We start from the raw sequence: 21255 nt of genomic DNA, 5'->3' as shown, positions 1-21255 counted from the left end.
GAAACAAAAACATGCTAAAAGAAACCAGATGCTCCGCAGAGCGCAGCTTTAAATGACCGCAGAGGTCGAACCCTGAACATTTGGGGAAGTATGAAAACAACATTCAAACTTGATACAGCTCTGAATTTGGATTAAAATTAAATACATGACACATAATGAATGTGGTCTAAGAACTTAAACTTTTTTTTTCCTTTTTGGCCTCTAATTCCCAAACTGTTGGGACCAAAACTCCCAAAATAAATCCCAACCTTCCTTTTATGGTCATAAACCTTGTGTTCAAATTTCATAGATTTCTATTCACTTATACTAATGTTATAGTGCGAAAACCAAAAGTCTTCGGACGCCGACGACGACGCCAACGTGATACCAATATACAACCAAAAAAATTTATTTTTTTGCGGTCGTATAAAAAGTGTATATAGTAATTGTAAAAATCAAATTGATGGTGAACATAAATCCGTTCTGTCTAGTGACTTGAATAATAATAATTTTGACAAATAAGGAAATGTTGATAAACCTGTTTCAAATATTATTGACTTGTTAAACACTAGTTTTCTTTACTATGTGTCAATGTATAGGCATTAGAAACGTTCGAGTTAAAAGGAAATATTTGGATCACAGTTCTCTATTGTAAAGATTTTCAAAGGTAAAATCGAGTGATTGAAACCTACGGATGCTACTACATAACAGAAGACCATTCATTCAAATATGCATATAATATGACTCATCGAAGTTTAGATATGGTTCCTATGGTCATGACCCCAACATTGTTTAAGACCGAGAGGTTATAAAGTTTCTGACAAAAGGACCAAAATATCGTCCACGGTCGAAAATAAATTGAGAACAGTGTCCTCAGGCTATTAAAGATGCTCTATAATCCTATTTTAAAAATTGTTGTAAACGGAAGAAATCTGACAAAAAGTCACTTGATTTAAATAAATGTATGAATATTGTTTATATTCGCAAATCACCCTTCAATTTTTTGTTTTAAATAAATAAAAGTGTAAGTAATACGCCCCTTTTCTTGGACTAAAAACAAAATTTAAGGTCTATCAAAACTTTTTGTGTACATATTAGTCGAAAAAGCATCCAGCAATGTGGTGGTGGTATGAAGTAAATACTACACGGAAATCATTAAGAATGAAATTTGCCTTCAACTTCATTCAAGGCCGTACGCTCCAAATAGAGTCATATACTCAATAACTATGTCACTACCACAGCACAGCTTAAGGCCTCCTCGAGACATTTGAAGGTTCCAACTATGTATTGGTTACCTAAACTACAAAAAAACGGTAAAATATCGTTTCATTTGGCCTCTTGTAAGTGATCTACTACTAATCTTTCTGTGCTTTTAACGAGTTCCTTAACTATTAACATTTCGTTAATTTTTGTAATATGATATCATATGCAAACAGTGGAATTGACCATTTTATAGTGTAACAGATTCTTCAGATGTTTTAGATAAATTACGTGCTTTTGGTGGTCCAATTGATTTGGTTGCCAGTTTTGACTTTTTCACTCTCTATACTACACTTCCACACAAGCTTATCAAACAAAAGTTTTCACAATTTATGCCCCTAATTCCTAAACTGTTGGGATCTTAACTCCCAAAATCAATCCTTATAAAAAAGAAGATGTAGTATTATTGCCAATTAGACAACTATCCACAAAAGACTGAAATGACAACTATAGGTAACCGTACGACCTTCAACAATGAACAAAGCCCATACCTTACCTTACTTTTGTATTCATAAACCTTGTGTTTAAATTTCATTGATTTCTATTTACTTATACCAAAGTTATCGTGCGAAAACCAAGAATGATGCTTGTTTGGGCCCTTTGGCCCCTAATTCCTTAACAGTTAGAACCAAAACTCCCAAAATCAATCCTAACCTTCCTTATGTGGTCATTAACCTTGTGTCAAAATTTCATAGATTTCTATTTAACTAAAGTTATAGTGCGAAAACCAAGAAAATGCTTATTTGGGCCCTTTTTGGCCCCTAATTCTTGAACTGTTGGGACCAAAACTTCCATAATCAATCACAACCTTCCCTTTGTTGTCATAAACCTTGTGTTTAAATTTCATAGATTTCTATTCACTTAAACTAAAGTTATAGTGCGAAAACCAAAAGTCTTCGGATGACAAAGACGCAAACGTGATACCAATATACGACCAAAAAATTTTCAATTGTTGCGGTCGTATTAAAACGACAATCAGCATTGACGAGCATGAATGTCAGGACAGAAAAAGATATACATTGTTACCAATATGACAAAGGTACATATTCGTACAGTAAAATGAAATAGATATTATACAATCTAGAATGAAACAATTTCCCTAGTTTCTATTTGAAATGAGCTCTAACGTAACATTGAATCAGTTATTCATAAACAAACAGTTAGATGTGTAAGACGTCGTGGCACACTTGATCTCATTGTATCTTTTTGATCCGATACATTGGTGAATTATATCCAATGTCCATAGTCTAAACTTAGCTAGAATACCGTTTTTATACGAACACAAATTAACATTACCTAAATATTTCCAAAAACGCAAATTCAGTTGTCAAGTTTTTATAAACAGAGACTAAATTAACATGTCTACTCCATTGTTACTTTGATATAAATACCTGAAATTTGTCCTTGTGTGTACCAATTGCAATAACTGGTGGATCTAGAAGGTTGTGAGCTCCTTCGAGCAATACAGCTTCAGTTTTGTCGTTTATGCTTCCATAACAATGTATTGTATCCATCCAGAAATTGAATGTGCCTGTGATGAAAGACAAATTAATATTTAAATATTTCGGTGGATGACTGCACTTGAAATGTGTCTGAAGAATATAATTACTTCATTCAATAAAAAAATATATAATGATTTATCCTGCAGACCGTTATAATATTGCAAGTAAAAAATATAACTATTTAAATCAGTGTTTAAAAAGAGGCGAAAGTTACACACGGGCGAATCAACATTCATCAGTCCAAAAGAAAGCGATAACGATCGGGCAGATAAAAAAACCCAAAGAATAGACAAAAGTATGCACAACATTATATAGAACACAATCTAGAGAACTAAATGAACCTTGCATAAATCAGGGTTGAATCGAGGTGCTCAAGAAGGGTAGGCAGATCCTATATCACATTCAGCACCCGTCTTGTTATTTGTGGTAGGTACAAATTTGGATATAAGTCTCACTTGTAGGTCAGAGTCGACGTAAATAGAACAATATTCTGGTAACTACAAATGGAACATGTCTATGGTAATCTGTGGTAATAAAGCCAATTTAATGATGGAGTCCGTAAATTTTTCATGTACAGGAAGCAAAACGCTATACATTAATAAAACGCATTGCGGGGCGCAGCTTGATACGATCGAAGAGGTCGAACCCTAAACAGTTTGGGCGAAAATCAACACTTCATTCATGCAAGCTTGATACAGATCTGAATTTGGATTCTGATTAAATATTTGACACATATGTATAAAGCTTTCTAAAAAATTTGTTTTTCCAAAATTATAAACAAACCTACCATGAAGTTCTGCATAGTTAGATTAAGCATATTAAAAACACCATTGAATTCAAATGTTGTTAAAATCAAACTAAATTTAATTTGGACCCATAGGTCCTTAATGTGGATCAATTTAAACACGGGGCAAAAATCCAAAATCTAAAGACACGGTTACATTTAGCCTTTGAATTAAATCCCATTGAATATGGTCAGGAAATGAATAATTGATACATTTGTATTAGAAAAGTTATGTTTTTGTTCCGTTATTCATAACAGTTCAGACCATTGCCCCAAAAATCAATCCCAACCTTCATTTTTTATATGAAACCTTATGGTATCAATTCATCAAGATCCAATCACTAATATGTAAGCTATTGTTTGGAAACCAAATGTCTTCGGACAACACAAGATATTTACGGTCGTATAACAAAGGATGTTTGTATGAGATAACAAGAGGCTCTCAAGAGCCTGAATCGCTCACCTGAATTTTTTTGGTTTAATCTCTCATCAATGATTATTTTGGCTTTTCAATTTATTTAAATGTTCTTTGAATCGTCCTATTTTCTTCAAAAGCAAAAACAAAATCATTTTCTCCTATGTTCTATTTTAGCCATAGGAGCTATGTTTCTTGACATACAAGGAAATGAAATATAAATTTAAACTAGATACTCTGAAACTCTGAAACTCATTTAGCCTAAGTTTGGCTGAAATGGATACAGCAGTTTCAAAGGGGAAGATTTTTTAAAGTAAGTCAACATGATGAACAAATTGTGAAAAAAGTCTTGAAAGGGCAATAACTCCTTAAGAGGTTAATTGACAATTTTGATCATTTGACTTATTTGTAGATCTTACTTTGCTTAACATTTTTGCTATTAACAGTTTAATTGTATCTATAATAATATTCAAGATAATGACCAAAAACTGCAAAATTTCCTTTAAATTACCAATTGAAGTGGCAGCAACCCAACATTGGGTTGTTTGATTCATCTGAAAATTCTAGGGGTGATAGATAATGACCTAGTGAACATTTTTACCTATTGTCAGATTCACTCTAAATGCTTTCGTTTTTGAGATATAAGCCAAAAACTGCATTTCACCACTATGTTCTATTTTAAGTAACGGCGGCCATGTTTTTTTACGGATAAAAAATCGAAGCACACACTTTGTGCAGGATAATCTAAGGAACAATCATGCTAAGTTTCATCCAAATCCATTCAGTAGTTTCAGAGGAGAAGATTTTTTAAAGTTAGCAAATATGATGAACAAATTGTGAAAAATTGTCATTAAAGGACAATAACTCCTTAAGGGGTCAATTGACAATTTTGGTCATATTAACTTATTTGTCGATCTTACTTTGCTGATCATTTTTGCTGTTTACAGTTTATCTGTATCTATAATAATATTCAAGATAATGACCAAAAACTGCAAAATTTCCTTAAAATTACCAATTAAGTGGCAGTAACCCAACAATGGATTGTTTGATTCATCTGAAAATTTCAGGGCTGATAGATCTTCATCTAATGAACATGTTTACCCCCATGTCAGATTTGCTCTAAATGCTTTCGTTTTTGAGATATAAGCCAAAACTGCATTTGACCCCTATGTTCTATTTTAAGTAACGCAGGGGTTAAAAAATTTTGTTACAGCTAACTAGCCCAGGACTTTTTGGCAGGAGGATTTTACTAGCCCTTTTTCAAGAACTGCTAGCCCATCAAAACCAACCTGCTAGCCCAAGTATAACTTACAAATCACTCAGGGTGTGCTGCATAAGACGCTGGGAATGTGTGTCATGTTTTGAAAGGGCATTTGTAGACAGTCTCTGGCTTTTCATCCTCAACAATCGACCTTGCCCACGGGAATCTTTCATTCCATGTCGCTATGAACGTTCTTTTTCGCGGATACATGTCAACTCGTACTTTCGGCAACTCGTACTCAACCAACTCGTACTTTCGGCAACTCGTACTTCTACCAACTCGTACTTCTACTAAGTCGTACCAGAGACATGTATATGTCTCTGGTCGTACCCAATATTTTTCTAGCATTATAATATACGTTTTCTACGTTTATATCCGTAGATATGGAATTTTAATTCCCTGAAGTATCCCAGTGCACCCTGATGTAGATTCATATAATATGAAAAGAATATTTTTTAGTGAACAAGTTGCGTTGAACATGTCTTAGTTTTTTCGTGTTAGTAGAAAATATTTTTAACATTATAATGCTTCATATTTTATTATTTACCTACTGATGTATCTACTGATAAGATCTATATCTAAAAAAAATCCTCAAGTGTCAATTAATGTGTGCTCGAATATTGCGATAAACACGTTGTTTGTTGATGTATTAACACTTTGTCTTTTGTTCTTTTTTATATAAGTAAGGCAGTCAGTTCGTTTTCTCGTTTGAATTGTTTTACATGGTTATTTTATAGCTGACTATGTGGTATAGGTGGGCTTTGCTCATGGTTGAAGACTGTACGATTACCTATATATATATATATATAGTTGTTCATTTCTGTGTCATTTTTGGTCTCTTGTGAAGAGTTGGCTCAAAAGCAATCATACAAAATCTTCTTTTTTATATGTCTTATTTCGCATATATTTTATGTATATAATGAATGCATTTCTAATAGTTTTCAAACCATAAAGCATATGGATGTATAAAGCAAATTGCAAAAGATTTATATATTTTTTTATTAGATACCAGTGTAAGATGTTGTTGTTGAAAAATATTCATTTCAACACAATTATTAAAGTTGTATAACGTAGAATAGGTTTTGTCATTCAGTTTCTTCATATTGAACTGAATTCAACTATGTATTTACACACACATTGTAAGAGTTTAACCATAAAACATTTTAACAATTTAATTGCCGTCCAAACAATTTAAAACAATCAATTCTAAGGAATACTAATGATTATAACGATTAGCATTTGATAAGCTTATTTAAAACAATTATGATTGCATTTAATTAACAATGATTTTTTTTTATTTGTATTTTTATGGCAAGCCAAAGTGGACAAAAAGAGCTATTTTCTAATATTAGAAAATAATTTTCTAATATTAGAATATGATTTTTTAATATTAGAAAATGATTTCTTAATATTAGAAAATGATTTTTTAATATTAGAAAATAGTTCTTTTTGTCCACTTTGGCTTGCCATATATTTTGCTATATAATGATATACGAAAGAAAGTTACAATAACTATGCATATAAACTAGATAAATAATATCAAATAAAACATGGGTACGAGTTGGTAAAAATAGGTTACGAGTTGGTTGAGTACGAGTTGCCGAAAGTACGAGTTGTCGTGTACCCCTTTTTCGCTTGTCCCGATCGTACTTTCTATTTTTTTTTAGATGTATCAGCCTCATTAGAATCCCCTTCATTTGCCGATTTTCGCTTTGAACTTGAAGTTGATGAAGTTTCTGCGCTTGCCGTAGTAAAATATGTTGATATATTTTGTTGCATTGACAGTTTTGTGCTCCCTGCTTAAACAGTTGTCCGACCAGAGCTCGAGTCTAGACGGATCAATACCTATCAATACATTATACCCCCCGGTACCGTTAATTGAAAAACTCGACAGAACCAATGAAAAATATCCCCGTTATAACATATATTGAAAGTACAATAACTGTGATCAATACACCCGGAGTTGTTTGTTCTATTTTTAAAACATGTTACTGTGCATGAGGTGAGGACCTGTTCAAACCAGTTCAAATTCTTGGAATCCCGGATGACGTAATTGAATCTGATTGGCTAAGACAGAAAAGTGATGAAGGGATTTTCCACTTTCTATTTTAGACACCCCAAGAATTTTTTGTTACTAGTCCGTCGGGCATACTGGGTTATAAGTTTTGGTTGCCCGAGACGTAAATGTCTAGTCCCGGGCGTCGGGCTAGTGGATTTTTTAACCCCTGGTAACGGCGGCCATGTTTTTTGACGGATCAAAAATCAAAACACACACTTTGTGCAGGATATACTAAGGAACAATCATGCTAAGTTTCATTCAAATCCATTCAGTAGTTTCAGAGGAGAAGATGTTTGAAAAATTGTTAACGACGACAGACGACGACGACGACGGACGCCAAGTGATGAGAAAAGCTCTCATGGCCTTTTAGGCCAGGTGAGCTAAAAAGAAATCAACATTTGTGGTGATATCATTTTAAGCAAGATATAAAATAGGTTAGCTACACGTATATTACACGATTTTACGTGTAAAAGAGAGGGGAAAGATATCAAAGGAACATTTATAATCATAAGACGAAAATAAACTGACAAAGACATGACAAAGACATGACATAGACTAAAACGACAATCAAAAATATTCAAAACACAACGTAGAAAACTTAAGACTGAGCAACAGAAAACCCAACCAAAAACCGGGGGTGATTTCATACACTCACGAAAGATTCTACTCTACATGTGCACCCGTAGTGTTGTTCGTGTATTTAAAAACCTGGTGATAATTTTTATTCGGTAGGTAAAAAGTGGCAGGATTGTAGTTACGACTTTCGGAACATATCCGTCATCATTTTTAAAACTGATATTCAATAACGTTAAACCAACTATTGATGGCGTCTGTAAATTTTTAGAAGGGATAATTTCAATTGCACCTCTTGGACACTTGGCTTGATAGCTTTTTTGTGAGCAGCAACCTTCTTATAAGGACATCATGATAGGAAATACAAGTCCTGAAATATTGTATCAATTTGGAGATATATACTTCATGGGAAGACACTGCTAGAATGTTGCTACATAGAAAATGAAAGAACAATTGGGAAGCTAAGTCATCTTTTTTGTCACAAACTTGTTTTCATCCGATCCTCATTGTCAATTTCTAAATGCAAGTGAAGATAGCAAATGGCTATATTAAATGAAACACGAAAAGTAGTGTCGTTTAGAGCAAATAATAAAAATCATTAACAAAATAGCCACGTATTAAAATTTGTTGTCTTAAATGTTTAGTTTCATTGTTTTTATATGAACTGAACATCAAGAATAATTGGTATCTACGGTTAGTATAATTATATCTTGACTTTACAAACCGTAGGATAATGTGTCATCTATGTCATGTAAATTTGCTACGACAAGAAAAATTGCTTCTGAATTCAAAAACGTTTGATGTGTGTTGTAATACTCAATGTCACCAGCAAAATCCCACACTGTTAAATTTGCATAGCCGTCTTCGTCTTGTAAGTCGACAGCAGATCGGATCATACTTAACAGCTCATCCTTTGCCAGTTTAGAAAACGGCGATTCTGTAATCTCCGGATAAGCAAACTGATAGTTCATTTTGGGTTGAGGTTCTTCGTCATGTTCAATATTTTTTGTGATTTTGCCCTTATTATCATCTGTTGATATCTGATCTGATGAAGATATCTCCAATATGTCATGCTTGGGTTTTTCTTTATCTTGATGCAACTCTTTGACAATTGACTGCAACATTCTATTGTTGATACTTGTTTCTTTCACTAATCCTGTATCTACAAAAAAAATAGTAAAAAGTGTTCATAGTATAGAAAAAATCTATGGAAGTTATGATTAAACTTCACCGATTTCATATGTTATACAATAAAGAAGCAATAAAGAAAACCACGTCCACCCCTTTCTCAGAAACTAAACACATAAAACAATATTCTGTTAAGGCAACAGGTCATTCATTATCAAGAAAAAAGTAAATTAACAAAAATACCGAACTCTGAGGAAAATTCAAAACGGAAAGTCCGTCTTCAAATGGCAAAATCAAAGCTCAAACACATCAAACAAATAAGGGTATCTGCATTTAAAAAATATAGATATCAATAACATTTTATTTTCATATAAAACCTTTACAGTGAAAATTGAAATAATGAAATTACAGTAGACATAAAGTATCTGCTAAAGGATTAAATTGCCAAAGGGTTTATACAACACTCAATCCAGACATCCATCTGATTAGACATCCATCTGATTAGACATCCATCTGATTACACATCCATCTGATTAGATATCCATCTGATTAGACATCCATCTGATTAGACATCCATCTGATTAGATATCCATCTGATTACACATCCATCTGATTAGATATCCATCTGATTAGACATCCATCTGATTATACATCCATCTGATTAGACATCCATCTGATTACACATCCATCTGATTAGACATCCATCTGATTAGACATCCATCTGATTAGACATCCATCTGATTACACATCCATCTGATTAGATATCCATCTGATTAGACATCCATCTGATTACACATCCATCTGATTAGATATCCATCTGATTACACATCCATCTGATTAGATATCCATCTGATTAGACATCCATCTGATTATACATCCATCTGATTAGACATCCATCTGATTACACATCCATCTGATTAGACATCCATCTGATTAGACATCTAGACATCCATCTGATTAGACATCTAGACATCCATCTGATTAGACATCCATCTGATTACACATCCATCTGATTAGACATCATTAGACATCCATCTGATTAGATATCCATCTGATTAGACATCCATCTGATTAGACATCCATCTGATTAGACATCCGTCTGATTACACATCCATCTGATTAGACATCCATCTGATTAGACATCCATCTGATTAGACATCCATCTGATTAGACATCCATCTGATTAGACATCCATCTGATTAGACATCCATCCATCTGATTAGACATCCATCTGATTAGACATCCATCTGATTAGACATCCATCTGATTACACATCCATCTGATTAGACATCCATCCATCTGATTACACATCCATCTGATTAGACATCCATAGATCTGATTAGACATCCATCTGATAAGACATCCATCTGATTAGACATCTAGACATCCATCTGATTACACATCCATCTGATTACACATCCATCTGATTAGACATCCATCTGATTAGATATCCATCTGATTAGTCACCCATCTGATTAGACATCCATCTGATTACACATCCATCTGATTACACATCCATCTGATTACACATCCTTCTGATTACACATCCATCTGATTAGACATCCATCTGATTACACATCCATCTGATTAGATATTTTCATTTAGTTTTTTTGCGCTGATTGGATTGTATTCTTGAGAACAATTTTTAATAAGACGTTGAAGATCATATAAACATGAAATGCAGGCACTAAAAATTTATCAAAAAAAATCCTAATTACACAGCTTTATAAATCTCAAGTATAAAAGAGTACACTGGAAAACAGTATAATTATAAAAAAGAACAACATTTTAACATATAATAAAACGAATGCGAGGATAAGTTTACATAAGCATAGTCATTTTTGCGAATAAAAATATTTTGCGATAATGTAGTAGAGATCACCAGTCTGTTTTTTAGTTTAAATTACATCCAACATGCCTATCTTTAATTCCATTAATTGAATATTGAATATTCATATAAGGTCTGCGACATATGGTTCATACTAGGGTCTATCAAAAATGTCTTTCCAAGAATTGAAAAATAAAAAAAGGGTAAATACATAAAAACAGCATACACAGAACTTAAAAAAAAAATTATGTTTACTATGTTTTAGTTTTTCTATGATAACTTTGCAACAAATAAAACATGTAAAACGAGACTGAGAAAAAAATTGCATATTTACCTAACACTTTATTCCATTCCCAGTTACTTAGATTTATTCGACATCTCCGCCGATGAATTTCTATACCATTTGTGCTTTTTACGCTTTGTAACTCCTCCCCGAACAGTCTTCGTACTAAGGAAGTCTTTCCAACAGATTTTTTTCCAACAATTATTAAATTTATATCCCGTCTTCTTTCTGAACCTGATTCAAGGGCGTTCAGATAAATGGCAATCGACTCATGATCCATCTTTTTTATTTGTTCTGGTATTTTGCTGTCTGAAATGTAAATAAATAAATGTTTATCCTAAAAAGTCGTTAGTAAGAGGTCATACTCGTCTACCGATTTCTACATATTAGGTCTGAGACATACAGTTCATATTAGGGCCTTCTCAATCGATTTATGAATTTCGAACAGCGGTATCCTACTGTTGCCTTTATGAGTATTTTGACGTCACATGCCTTGTGACAGCACGAGTAAGAATGATTTTGACGTCACATGCCTTGTAGGAGGAACTAGTAAGAATGATTATCCAAAATATATTCAGCAGGTTGAGGAAAGAATAAATTAGATGAGAATGATTTTAAAGTGAATGTGATCATGGTGATCTGTAATCAATCAATCTTCATCAAAAGCATACTTCACTTTTCCCATCAAATTGTTGGTTTTTTTTCATCATTTTTCATTATAACATTATAAGCAGATATCAAGGTTTCTGTATATTAGAAACAGGTAATTATAAATCATTTCAGCCGGTATCTGAATAATTAACATTAGATGACTACCTTCAACTACTGGTGCTGCAGGTTCCTGTAAATGGGTGTCAGGAGTTACTTCTGGGGATGTCTTTGACATGGCAGTCTACAAAAGAAAAATATGCTATAAACTATCATGCCCTATGTGAAAAGTTGTCAAATAGTTTAATACACATATTTTAATAGCCTTTCTACCTGCCACTAGGTTTTACATGATGCTTATTCAGTACATATTTGTGAAATTAAATAGATATTAGTATTTTGAATTCATTGGTTAAAGATATTCATTTATATTCTAAAGTTTAGTATTTGCATTGTCACAAATCATTTATAACCTTCTTTGACAGACTAAGGCCTATACATTTTATATGACTGGTTTGGTGCAATTGCATTTAAGTGTCTGATGTCTGTAGTATACAGTCCAACCAATGAAAGCTGTAATGAATGCAAATCTTCCTTTAATTTATTGGTTTTCAATTGCTTAGATATGAGAACCCCGCCCCCAATTTTTTTCAATCTTGAAGAAAATAATATGACCCCCCCCCCCCACCCAAAAAAAAAAGCGAAAAACAAAATCCCCCTCCCCCATTTTTTTTTTAATTTGAAATTAAACCAGGTGCTCTGCAGGGGGCAGCTTTATACGACCTCAGAGGTCGAACCCTGAGCTGTTGGGTCAAGTATGGACACAACATTTAAGCTTGATACAGCTCTGAATTTGGATTGTGATTAAATTGTTGACACAACATTGGTTTTTGACACAGAATGAATGTGGTCTAAGAACTTAAACTTTTGAATTGGACATTTACCTCTTATGGTCCAATATCCAAAATCTAAATACATGGTTAGATTCAGCATATCATAGAACCCCAAGAATTCAATTTTTGCTGAAATCAAATAATGTTCAATTTAGACACTTTAGACCTAAATGTAGACCAATTTGATAACCGGGCCCAAATATTAAAAATCTAAATACATGGTTAGATTCAGCATATTAGCATATTGAAGAACCCCATATATTGAATTTTTGTTAAAATCAAACAAAGTTTAATTTTGGACCCCGATTTGGACCAACTTTAAAAACTGAGCCCATAATCAAAAATCTAAGTAAATGTTTAGATTCAACATATCAAAGAACCCAAAGAATTTAATTTTTGTTAAAATCAAACTAAGTTTAATTTTGGACCCCGATTTGGACCAACTTTAAAAACTGAGCCCATAATCAAAAATCTAAGTAAATGTTTAGATTCAACATATCAAAGAACCCAAAGAATTCAATTTTTGTTAAAATCAAACTAAGTTTAATTTTGGACCTTTTGGATCTTAACGTAGACCAATTTGAAAACAGGACCAAAATTAAGAATCTAAATACACTGTTACATTTGGCATATCAAAGAACCCCAATAATTCATTTTTTTATGAAATCAAACATAGTTTAATTTTGGACCCTTTTGGCCCCTTATTCCTAAACTGTTGGGACCAAAACACCCCAAATCAATACCAACCTTCCTTTTGTGGTCATAAACCTTGTGTTAAAATTTCATAGATTTCTATTTACTTATACTAAAGTTATTGTGCAAAAACCAAGAAAAATGCTTATTTGGGATCTTTTTTTTGGCCCCTAATTCCTAAACTGTTGGGACCAAAACTCCCATATTCATTCCCAACCTTCCTTTTGTGGTCATAAACCGTATGATAAAATTTCATACATTTCTATTAACTTATACTAAAGTTATTGTGCGAAAACCAAGAAATTGCTTATTTGTGCCTTTTTTGCCTCAAATTCCTGAACTGTTTGGACCAAAACTCCCAAAATCAATCCCAACCTTCCTTTTATGGTCATAAACCTTTTGTTTAAATTTCATATATTTCTATTTACTTATACTAAAGTAAGAGTGCGAAAACCAAATGTCTTCGGAGGACGACGACGACGCCAACGTCATACCAATATACGACCAAAAAAAATTCAATGTTTGCGGTCGTATAAAAATATGTCAAGTCACCAAACACATTTGACAAGATAGAACTTTTTGTGTTGGAATAAAAAAATTACAGTAAAAATTATTTCGTTCTTTGCTAGATAATTGATGAAACAGACTATACTTAACAAAACTAGTGAGTGAAGACATTGAGTTATTCCTCTTAGTATAAGAAAATATCAAAGACAAATTTTGGTTGTTCCCCTTGTATTCGTTTGTTGTTTATAAACAAAACAAAAATGAAATACTGTTTTCTCAGGCGTGCAAGAACATACAATCAAATGTTTTGTTTTAATTTGCTCTAATTGTAGACGACTGTTTCAAAAACCAAATTTCATTAGTTTATTTTGATATTTACAAAATTAAGTAATAAACAGTTGCGCCATGAGCGCATGATACGCCCAACGTCTTGTGTGGAAGTTTTATGCAATAATCATAAATAGTTTCTGATAAAGTTTTAAGCAATAACCATTTATTGTTTTTGAGACATGACGGGACATGTGAAAACCCCCCACCCACCCTGTTTTTTTTTTACAAATATCACTAAAATAAAATTTTGAATCAAACCAAAAAGTATACAGATCTTTAGATTAATATAAAAAAGAAGTGTGTACAGTTTCAAGCAATAATCATAAATTGTTTTTGAGATACCGCGCCACATGTAAAAAAAACCTCCCCTTTTTTACAAAATACTCAATAACTCAATAATAAAATTTTGAGTCATCACCAAAAAGTATACAGATCTTAAGATTAATATAACAAAGAAGTGTGTACAGTCACAACAAAATTTTGAGTCATCACCAAAAAGAATACAGATCTTAAGATTAATATAACAAAGAAGTGTGTAAAGTTTTAAGCAATAATCATACATTGTTTTTGAGATACGGCGTGACATGTAAAAAAAACCTCCCCCTTTTTTACAAAATACTCAATAACTCAAAAATGAAATTTTGAATCATCACCAAAAAGTATACAGATATTAAGATTAATATAACTAAGAAGTGTGTTAAGTCTTAAGCAATAATCAAGAATCATTTTGAAGTACGGTGCAACATGTGAAAAAAAAACACCCCCCTGTTTTAGTTACAAAGTGCCGTAACTCAAAAAGTTTAAATCTTATTTTCACCAAAAAGTATACAGATCATTTGACCATCATAAAAAACAACTATATTAAGTTTCATGAAATTTAGATAAGTCGTTCTCAAGTTATGGTCAGACATGTTTACGCCAGACAGACGGTGAGACGGACAGACGGACGGACACCGGACATTTGTATACCATAATACGTCCCGTCAAAATTTTGACGGGCGTATAAACAAGTTCGAAAACAGTAGTGTTATCAACCATACTCATAATGGAGAAAATGCATCATTTATTAAAGTATGTTTTATTTCTCCCATTATTTAATTGCAAGAAAATAGCACATATTCAGGTTTTTAGGCTCCAATCTGGCAATATGTGTTGTAATGCATGTAATGTGGCTACCTTTATTTGAAATGATCAGTTAAGTAAAAAATCAATTGTTTTCTGATTTTTTGTGATTCACCGTTTTTTGCTTTAAATTCCTACCTATTCCAACAATTTTTTCATTTTTCAAATGTCACAGCTTTCTAAATTTTCTACCTAAGTATAACTTCATACAAAGCAGGTATACCCTAAAATGTACATGTATCACCTTTCTGTCTGCCAATTTTTAATGTTTAATGTTTTCACTTGTAGTAAAATACCAACGGTCCGAAGGTAACTACTAAACATCATGAACATAGCCCCTGATTTTTTTGGAAATCTTAAATAAATATAGTATGGAGTGCATTAATCCTAAATTTTTCATGCAAACTCATGAGCAAGTAAATTATGTTTAAAAATGGTTTAAATATATTTCTTTCACTAAAAGTTTCATTTCTGCAAATTTTTTGGTTATTATAAGTAAACAATGACATCAATAGCACTATCTATTTTTTAGGGAAGGTGACTACTAAACATAGCCCCTGATTTTTCTGGAAATCTTAAATAAATATAGTATGGAGCGCACTAATCCTAAATTTTTAATGCAAACTCATGAGCAAGAAAATTATGTCTAACAAGAGGCTGTCACAACGACAGCAAACCATATTTCTTACATTATTTGTGTCCTGGCAATATCACAAGAACCATTACTGATGATTAACGAAAGTGAAAATCGTCAATTTCAAATTTGACCTCCATTTTGTCATCAGTATCAACATATTAAAATTTGAAAAGCTTAGATTGAATGGTTCGTGAGTTAATGCAACAACGTGAATGGAAACACCATTTTACGATCTTTCAAGAACCATAACTTCTGAACGGTAAAAGTCAAAATCGTCATTATTGAACTTGACCTCTATTTTGTCATCAGTAACAACATATTAAAATTTAAAAAGCTTTGGTTGAATGGTTCATGAGAAAATGCACGGACATGACTGGAAACACCATTTTCCAATCTTTCAAGAACCATAACTCCTGAACGGTAAAAGTCAAAATCGTCATTATTGAACTTGACCTCCATTTAGTCATCAGTAACAACAAATTAAAATTTGGGAAGCTTTGGTAGAACAGTTCATGCGTAAATGCACGGACACGACTGGAAACACCATTTTACGATCTTTCAAGAACCATAACTACTGAACGGTAAAAGTCAAAATCATCATTATTGAACTTGACCTCTATTTTGTCATCAGTAACAACATATAAGAATTTGAAAAGCTTTAGTTGAATGGTTCATGTGAAAATGCACGGACACGACTGGAAACACCATTTTTCAATCTTTCAAGAACCATAACTCCTGAATAGTAAAAGTCAAAATCGTCATTATTGAACTTGACCTCCATTTTGTCACCAGTAACAACATATTAAAATTTGGGAAGCTTTGGTAGAATGGTTCATGCGTAAATGCATGGACAAGACTGGAAACTCCATTTTTCAATCTTTCAAGAACCATAACTCCTGAACGGTAAAAGTCAAAATCGCCATTATTGAACTTGACCTTCATTTAGTTGCCAGTAACAACATATTAAGATTTTAAAAGCTTTGGTTGAACATTTCATGAGTTAATGCACGGACAACATTTGATTGCCGCCCGCCTGACCTACCTCCCGCCGAGCATCCCCAAATCAATAACCGACATTTTTGTCACAAAAATCCGGTTAAAAATGGTTTAAATATATTTCTCTTTTCTGCAACTATTTTGGTTAGATTAAAGGGGCACAAGCTGTCAAATTCATGGTCACCGATTTGACTCAAATTCTCATATTTGTTTTATAACAATGTAAAACATTTATTCAAACTACCAAAAGTCCAAAAGAAACTGTTTACAGAGCATGGGGTAGAGAATATGTAGGTTCGTTTCTTGTGGATTTTAGTCCAGACGCCATCTAATTAACTATCGATTTTACCTCAGATGACTATATTAGCGATGTAAACATACACAAAGATCATATAATGAGATATGAATAGATGAAACCAACACGTGCAATAGGATTTTATAGGTCTGTTTGATTTTATTTTATAGATTAAACATATATGTTTCTCATTGGTTTTAACCGTATAAGAATGATTTTATATGGATCGAATAAGCAATCAAATGGTTTATCGTAGTTTCACTTTCATTGTTGACATTCTATTTCTTTAAAAATAACCAGTACACGTTCATTTCTTTAAAAAAATAACCAGTACACGTACAATGCATGCGTTGTCAATCTCTAACTAGGGGTTAAACTGAAGTTCACATGAATACGGATTTAATGAGGTCGACTGTTTCACTTGCAAGTGAAATAGAAAATATCAATGTTTCTTTGCTTAATTTGACAAAATTGAACTATTTTGGCTGCTAAAAGCGAATAAATATCTCACTATTTTACTTTTATTATTGATTTAACAAACAAAATCATACTTTAGATTTTTTATATATCTCGTAGCTAGTACCCCTTTAAGTAAACAATGTCATCAAAAGCACTATATGTTTTTTGGGGAAGGACTACTTTAATATAGAACTTTACATTCTAAATTGGAGTGAGTGAATTGGTGGTCTGACATCTTTACCACTATGCCATATCTCACTAGAGTAAAATTTACCGCACACTGCTTATTTAATGATGATGTGTTTTATTTGTTTTGTATGTAATTTAAAAAGGTTGTGCAGGAAAGTTAACGTTACTGCAGGGATGATTCCAGGTGTTTTCAAATGGGTCCCTTGAACATCAAATTGGGAATTTTCATCCCAATTGGGAATTTTTTATGCATACAATCTAAGACGAAATAATATCCTTTTCCTGTAAAAACGGAAAATGTATATTTTAAAGTTTCACCATGTACACCGATTGAAGACGTTATTGGATTCAGACAAGGGAAGTTGTAATACATGATCATCATTGCACATGATGCACTATCATCTTAACTTTGGTAAACGAGGCCTATTACCAAAATATATATACCAGCTAACATAAACCTATGGCAAGCTGTTTGGCTATTTATTCGAATTTCAAATTATCTCATAATATATAAGATATATTATACAAATACAGCCTTTGTATGAGGTCGATACAAGGATATATTGACCTGAAAGAAGTATATTGACTGAGGACGAAGTCCGAGGTCGATATACTTCTCTGGGTCGATATATCCTGTATTGACCTCATACAAAGGCTATATTTGTTATATTATTAATTTCCGAACATGTTTGTATCAAAATCGTCATTTAGGTTTATATCTGATAATTTATATACGATATCTCTAATATAAATATATCTTATATCATATAAAAGATATCTTAAATAATCTTTTTTATTAGATATCTTATATAATAAAGAAGATATTTAATATCGATTATAAGATATCTTACATAGTATATAAGATATCTTATAAATATACTTTATATAAGATTTCTTATATAGTTTATAAGATATATCACATAGTTTATAAGATAGCTTATATAATTTATAAGATATCTGATAAAGAAAATTATATAAACTATATAAGATATCTCATAAATTATGTAAGATATATCATGAACTATATAAGATATCTTATAAACTGTATAAGATATCTTACAAACAATATAAGAAAAATAATGGACTATTATATAAGATATCTTATAAAGATTTGAATTAGATTAAATAGCAAAACGGCTTGCCATACTAATCACTGAAAAAAATCATCCATTGGGTATTTTTTCAACAGATCATCTCTATAAACTCACCTTGATTCAAATGGATTTCAAATTGAACCTGCCAATATTGTTGAATTCAGAAAATCAATTACAAAAGTTTATATACTATAAAAATGTAGCTGATAGATATTTAAAGCAGCGGAACCAGAGAACTTTAAAATTATTTGGATAATTTTCATATCTTTTAAAACAGTTCCATAATGATGACATCGTATTTCAAGGGAGGAGGGGGGGGGGGGGGGGGCTCATTTCATGAATGGTCTATCATCAACATTATTTTCAAAAACGTTCAAACTTTTGTCTTTTGAGGAAATAGAGCAAATATAAAATAATTTCTTTTACAAAACAATTTTTAATCAAATTACATAACCGAATCTGCTGGGCAGTTCGCTTTTACGAGATCGGCGCCCAATAAAATTATACATCAATGTATCAAAATTTGAATTTGCTCTTTGCCGATGTCTGCTTTGACACCCATTTTGTCCAAAAACAAATGTTTTTGATCAACCTGCTGAGCGATCTTCTTTTACGAGATAAATTACTCCCATAACATTTTAATCAATTGAATTCAGCGGCTACGTTTTGACGACAAACTATGAAAAAATATAGTTGCCGTAATTGGTGACGGAAACTTTCACGGAAAAAACAATTTTTATTTTATTTTCCTGTATTGGGAATTTATATTCACAAACATTTTTGGGGGCCGCTAGCTGTCTTAAGGGCCGCTAGGCGGCCCTAAACTGTATAGTGGAATCATCCCTGTACTGAGTATACTAATTTCATAGAGGTTTTATCTATGTAGGTGGCTTTGTCTACCCGCTACATACTGAAAGGTTTAAAATCTATACACAGGTTGACAACATATTTAACATTTTGTAAAGATGTGCTTTTTGTTTTAATATATGATTATTACATATTTGCATAAACATGTGAATCAACCTTTCCGCACAGAGGTATGCATTATTCATAAAAGGAGATGATGTGATATATATACCTAGGAGATACCAATCTGATGACACAAAAAAAAGAGACATCCAACAGATGAGAACATAGATTTCATACATTTGTCTTTCACATATGCCAACATGTATATTAGGCAACAAGCTTGGAATTGTCTACTTACATTGTTAACTGACAACAAATACTACAATGACATTGAAAACTACAGGCAACCGTTTTATTTTAATTTCTTTGTACCAAGTTTGTTTTGTCTCTTATAATCTGTGAATATCTTTTAAAGTAAGACAAGACTATTTACCTTAAGGAAGTCTATCACTTCTTTCTTCTTCTCTTCAGAACAATACGTTGATATTGTTACCAGATCATAAGGAGTCTCACCCTGAAATACAATCAAATAATCTTTCATTAATGAAACCAATATATATCTTTTATTTCAAAAACTGTAAAACATTAAATAATAGGTAACTGTTGCATAAATGTTACCTATGCAATGCAGTATGTTGTCTTATTTATATATACAGTCGAACCTCGTTGTGTCGAACTCAGTTGTGTCGAAAACTCGGATGAGTCGAAGTAAATTCTCGGTCCCAGCATAATTCCCGTTTGATCAATGCATTTTAACCTCTGATGAGTCAAACTCGGATGATTCGAATTCTCGGTTAAGTCGAGGTAATTCTTAAGTCCCGTCTATGTAAAATTGATATAAATTGACCCCGATGTCTCGAAGTTCAAAAGTAAAAAAAAAAATTGAAAGAAATAAAAACTTGGAAAATAAAATTCATAACGGATGTTTTTCTTCTTTAACCTATTCATTTCCATAACTGATTAAAGCTGTGTAAACATACTTGTTTTTATAACAGTTAAAATGACATGTAGAAGGTATGTTGGCAGTGTATGATTGGTGAAAGGTATTTTAGTAGTGTATGCTTGGTAAATGGTAAGTTGGAAGTGTATGATTGGTTGATGGTATGTTGTAAATGTATGATTGGTAGACAGTATGTTGGTAGTGTATGCTTGGTGAAAGGTATGTAAGAGGTATATGATTGATGGAAAGTCTGTTGAAAGATTATGAGTGGTAGAAGGTAAGTTGGCAGTGTATGATTGGTGGAAAGGTATGTGTGTAGTGTATGATTGGTGGTATGTATGTTGGTTGTGTATGATTGGTGGGAGGTATGTTGATAATGTATGATTGATGGAAGGTATGTTTGTAGTGTATGATTGGTGGAAGGTATGTTGATAGTGTATGATTGATGGAAGGTATGTTGGTAGTGTATGA

At 32.4% G+C, this 21255-nt stretch overlaps 1 protein-coding gene across 1 annotated transcript in view; it reads right to left on the bottom strand.

The window, feature by feature from the left end:
* Positions 1-20385, bottom strand: part of LOC134718384 (uncharacterized) — a 30156-nt gene extending 9771 nt beyond the window's left edge. The window contains exons 1-5 of the mRNA XM_063580881.1: positions 20278-20385; positions 11889-11964; positions 11124-11381; positions 8558-8995; positions 2631-2770 (exon numbers count right to left, since the gene is read on the bottom strand). Coding sequence (XP_063436951.1) covers positions 2631-2770; positions 8558-8995; positions 11124-11381; positions 11889-11964; positions 20278-20385 — 1020 coding nt within the window. The remainder of the gene's footprint in view (positions 1-2630; positions 2771-8557; positions 8996-11123; positions 11382-11888; positions 11965-20277) is intronic.
* Between the last annotated feature and the right edge of the window lie 870 nt (positions 20386-21255).

This window comes from Mytilus trossulus, chromosome 5 (assembly GCF_036588685.1).
Source record: "Mytilus trossulus isolate FHL-02 chromosome 5, PNRI_Mtr1.1.1.hap1, whole genome shotgun sequence".
In the NCBI taxonomy this organism is placed as follows: domain Eukaryota; kingdom Metazoa; phylum Mollusca; class Bivalvia; order Mytilida; family Mytilidae; genus Mytilus; species Mytilus trossulus.
Note: the sequence above shows the minus strand (reverse complement) of the source record. Positions and strands in the feature narration are given on the sequence as shown.